The sequence below is a fragment of the Manacus vitellinus genome, unplaced genomic scaffold (genome assembly GCF_001715985.3).
Source record: "Manacus vitellinus isolate BGI_N305 unplaced genomic scaffold, ASM171598v3 scaffold_118_pilon, whole genome shotgun sequence".
In the NCBI taxonomy this organism is placed as follows: domain Eukaryota; kingdom Metazoa; phylum Chordata; class Aves; order Passeriformes; family Pipridae; genus Manacus; species Manacus vitellinus.
The window spans coordinates 489,864-493,276 of record NW_021938885.1 but is presented as its reverse complement, the minus strand read 5'-3'; the positions used below and the strand labels follow the sequence as shown (position 1 = coordinate 493,276).

General features: G+C 61.4%; 1 protein-coding gene across 1 annotated transcript in view; it reads left to right on the top strand.

Annotated features, from left to right (window-relative positions):
• The window catches only part of SSRP1 (structure specific recognition protein 1), a 10,112-nt gene that overhangs the window by 4,682 nt on the left and 2,017 nt on the right, over positions 1–3,413 (top strand). Inside the window, exons 2-12 of the mRNA XM_029965733.1 lie at positions 21–223; positions 408–513; positions 998–1,188; positions 1,257–1,487; positions 1,578–1,681; positions 1,791–1,919; positions 2,094–2,315; positions 2,413–2,485; positions 2,575–2,583; positions 2,878–3,016; positions 3,119–3,164. Coding sequence (XP_029821593.1) covers positions 21–223; positions 408–513; positions 998–1,188; positions 1,257–1,487; positions 1,578–1,681; positions 1,791–1,919; positions 2,094–2,315; positions 2,413–2,485; positions 2,575–2,583; positions 2,878–3,016; positions 3,119–3,164 — 1,453 coding nt within the window. The remainder of the gene's footprint in view (positions 1–20; positions 224–407; positions 514–997; positions 1,189–1,256; positions 1,488–1,577; positions 1,682–1,790; positions 1,920–2,093; positions 2,316–2,412; positions 2,486–2,574; positions 2,584–2,877; positions 3,017–3,118; positions 3,165–3,413) is intronic.

Genomic DNA, 3,413 nt, shown 5'->3' with positions numbered 1-3,413 from the left:
CCCTCCCGTGCCCCGCTCAGGCCCGGCTGTCCCGCAGAACGACGGGCGGCTGCGGCTCAGCCGGCAGGGCGTCATCTTCAAGAACAGCAAGACGGGGAAGGTGGACAACATCCAGGCCTCGGAGCTGGCCGAGGGCGTGTGGCGGCGCGTGGCTCTGGGGCACGGCCTCAAGCTGCTCACCAAGAATGGCCACGTCTACAAGTACGACGGGTTCCGGGAGTCGGTGAGTCCTTGTTCCCGTTGCCTTGGCCCTGTCCTGGATCCAGCCGTGCTCCCTGTGAGCCCCGGAGCAGCTCTGCTCCCCTGTGTCTCCGTGCTGGGGGGTTGTGTCTCTGTGGGGGCTCTGGGCAGCGCCCGCCAGCATGTGATGGTTCCTGATGGATTTCTCTCCCTCTTGTCTTGCCCAGGAGTTTGACAAGCTCTCAGATTTCTTCAAGGCCCACTATTGCCTGGAGCTGGCAGAGAAGGATTTGTGTGTGAAGGGCTGGAACTGGGGCACAGTGAGGTTTGGAGGTGAGTCCTGGCACCACTGTATCAGGGGCAGCCCTGAGACCTTGGGGTGGGTTGTTTCCACCAGTGTGGCTGGTCCTGCCACCCCTGCCATACTCTTGGGAGCAGCTGCCTTGGGGACTGCGGGGACATTTGCCATCCCAGGAGAGCGTAAGGTACCTGTGGATCACAAATCCCGGGGGAACATTGTGCAGACAGTGCTCAGCATGGAAGCTGTGAGCACCTGGCAGAGCTGCCGGTTCCCAAAGGAGCCAGGGGAGCTGGTGGATGTCCCCCCTACTCTGAGACCAGAGGACATGGGCACAGACCTCTTTCTAATCAGTGCCCATTTCCAGGGTTGCAGCCAGAAGGGAGAAAGCCTGGAGATTTGGGAGGGTGGGAACGCAGGGAGGAGAGCAGAGGCATTGGGGTTTTGGGAGAGGGGGTGACGTGTGTAGAACCTGCCTTGTGGGGCACAGCAGTGACCCGGCCACGACGGCCCCCACAGGGCAGCTGCTGTCCTTCGACATCGGGGAGCAGCCCGTGTTCGAGATCCCCCTCAGCAACGTGTCCCAGTGCACCACGGGCAAGAACGAGGTGACGCTGGAGTTCCACCAGAACGATGACGCCGAGGTCTCGCTCATGGAGGTCCGGTTCTACGTGCCGCCCACCCAGGAGGACGGCGTGGACCCCGTGGAGGTGCGCAGGGCTGCCAGGGAGGGGTCAGGGTGGTGGCAAGGGCCCCTTTGTGATCCCGTCCCTCGCAGGCCTTTGCCCAGAACGTGCTGTCCAAGGCGGATGTGATCCAGGCCACCGGTGATGCCATCTGCATCTTCCGGGAGCTGCAGTGTTTGACGCCGCGCGGGCGCTACGACATCCGCATCTACCCCACCTTCCTGCACCTGCACGGCAAGACCTTCGACTACAAGATCCCCTACACCACCGTGCTGCGCCTCTTCCTGCTCCCGCACAAGGACCAGCGCCAGATGTTCTTTGTGGTGAGCAGGAAGGGGTCAGCCTTCCCTCAGGAAGAGGGGTGAGGGGTGGGTCAGGGGGATTCACATCCTCGCCTCCCCCTCTCTTTCCAGATCAGCCTGGACCCCCCGATAAAGCAAGGCCAGACCCGATACCACTTCCTGATCCTGCTGTTCTCCAAGGATGAGGACATCTCCCTGACCCTCAACATGAACGAGTGAGCTGCCTTGCTGCCAGGCTGCTTCCCAGGCCCCCCAGCCCAGATCCCGAGGGAAGTACCAAGCCCCTGGCATCCCGTTCTCACCTCTGCCCTCCTGGCTGTGCAGGGAGGAGGTGGAGAAGCGCTTCGAGGGGCGGCTCACCAAGAACATGTCGGGGTCCCTCTACGAGATGGTCAGCCGGGTGATGAAGGCACTGGTGAACCGCAAGATCACCGTGCCCGGAAACTTCCAGGGGTGAGTGGCTGCAGGGCCAGTCCCTCTCTTTCCCTGTCATTCCCATGGCTGTGGGGAAGGCACTCTGTGTGATTTGTGCCCGGAAGCAGGGCTGCTGGTTCCTTTGGCTGCGAGGGCGGCCACAGGGAGAGCGTTTGTCCCTGCGGGTGCTGGACAGCCACGTTTGCCCCACAGACACTCTGGAGCCCAGTGCATCACCTGCTCCTACAAGGCCAGCTCGGGGCTGCTGTACCCGCTGGAGAGGGGCTTCATCTATGTGCATAAGCCACCCGTGCACATCCGCTTCGACGAGATCTCCTTCGTCAACTTCGCCCGCGGCACCACCACCACCCGCTCCTTCGACTTCGAGATCGAGACCAAGCAGGGCACGCAGTACACCTTCAGCAGCATCGAGAGGTGGCTCTGGGCTCTGGGCTCTGGGCTGTGGGGCCGGTCTGGCCATGCTCACTGGGGCTCCCTGGCAGCCCAGGCCTGACCATCGGCTCTCCCGCAGGGAGGAGTACGGGAAGCTCTTCGACTTTGTCAATGCCAAGAAGCTGAACATCAAGAACCGGGGGCTGAAGGAGGTACCTGCCGTGCGGGGCCTGCCTTCTCCCGAAATCCGGCTGCTTTTCCCTCCTTTTTTCACCTCTCTTTTCTCTCCTTGCCCTTGTAGAGGAAAAAGGTCCGTGCGATATCCCTTCCTCTTTCTCCTCCTCCTCCTGGTGCAGGTTTCCTGTGCATGGCTGTGGTGGTCCTTGACTAACCCAGTTAACCCCAGCGTGGTGTGTGAGGGCCCCCCTAACCCACATAACTGCTCTGCCCCTCTCTCCAGGGCCCTGATGGTGGGGAAGGAGGGGACGTGTCTGTGTCCATCCTCCACCCTGTGCGTGCCCAGGGCCATGCCAGGGGCTGTGTTCCAGAGTGGAGGGTGTGCAGGGGGTGCTCAGGGAGCAGCTCTCATCCCGCCTCTCCACAGGGAATGAAGCAGAGCTACGATGAATACGCTGACTCTGATGAGGACCAGCACGACGCCTACTTGGAGAGGATGAAGGAGGAGGGCAAGATCCGGGAGGAGAACGCCAACGACAGCAGCGATGGATCCGGGGAGGAGACAGGTGAGGGCTGGGGCTGCAGGAGACTGTGGGGGGCTGGTGTTGTGCTCTGGCTCCTTTCCCTCATGATTATCTGATGTGCTGATCCCTTGCTCTCTCCTCCAGACGAGTCCTTCAACCCTGGAGAAGAGGATGATGATGTGGCTGAAGAGTGAGTAGAGGCTGGGCAGGGCTCTGTCCAGAAGGGCCTTAGGAAGGTGCTGTTGGGGGATGCTCCCAGCACGACTGGGATCGCCTTGTATAGCCCTGGATTTGGGAATACTGGGCAGCAGGGACAGTTCTGGACTCACTCTGTTGTAACACCATTAGGCAGTGTGAGAGAGTTCCAGAAGGAATCAGGGGTTCCTGGGGAGGCCTTGGCTGCTCTGGCCAGGAAAGAGAACGGTGGGAGGAGGGCTAA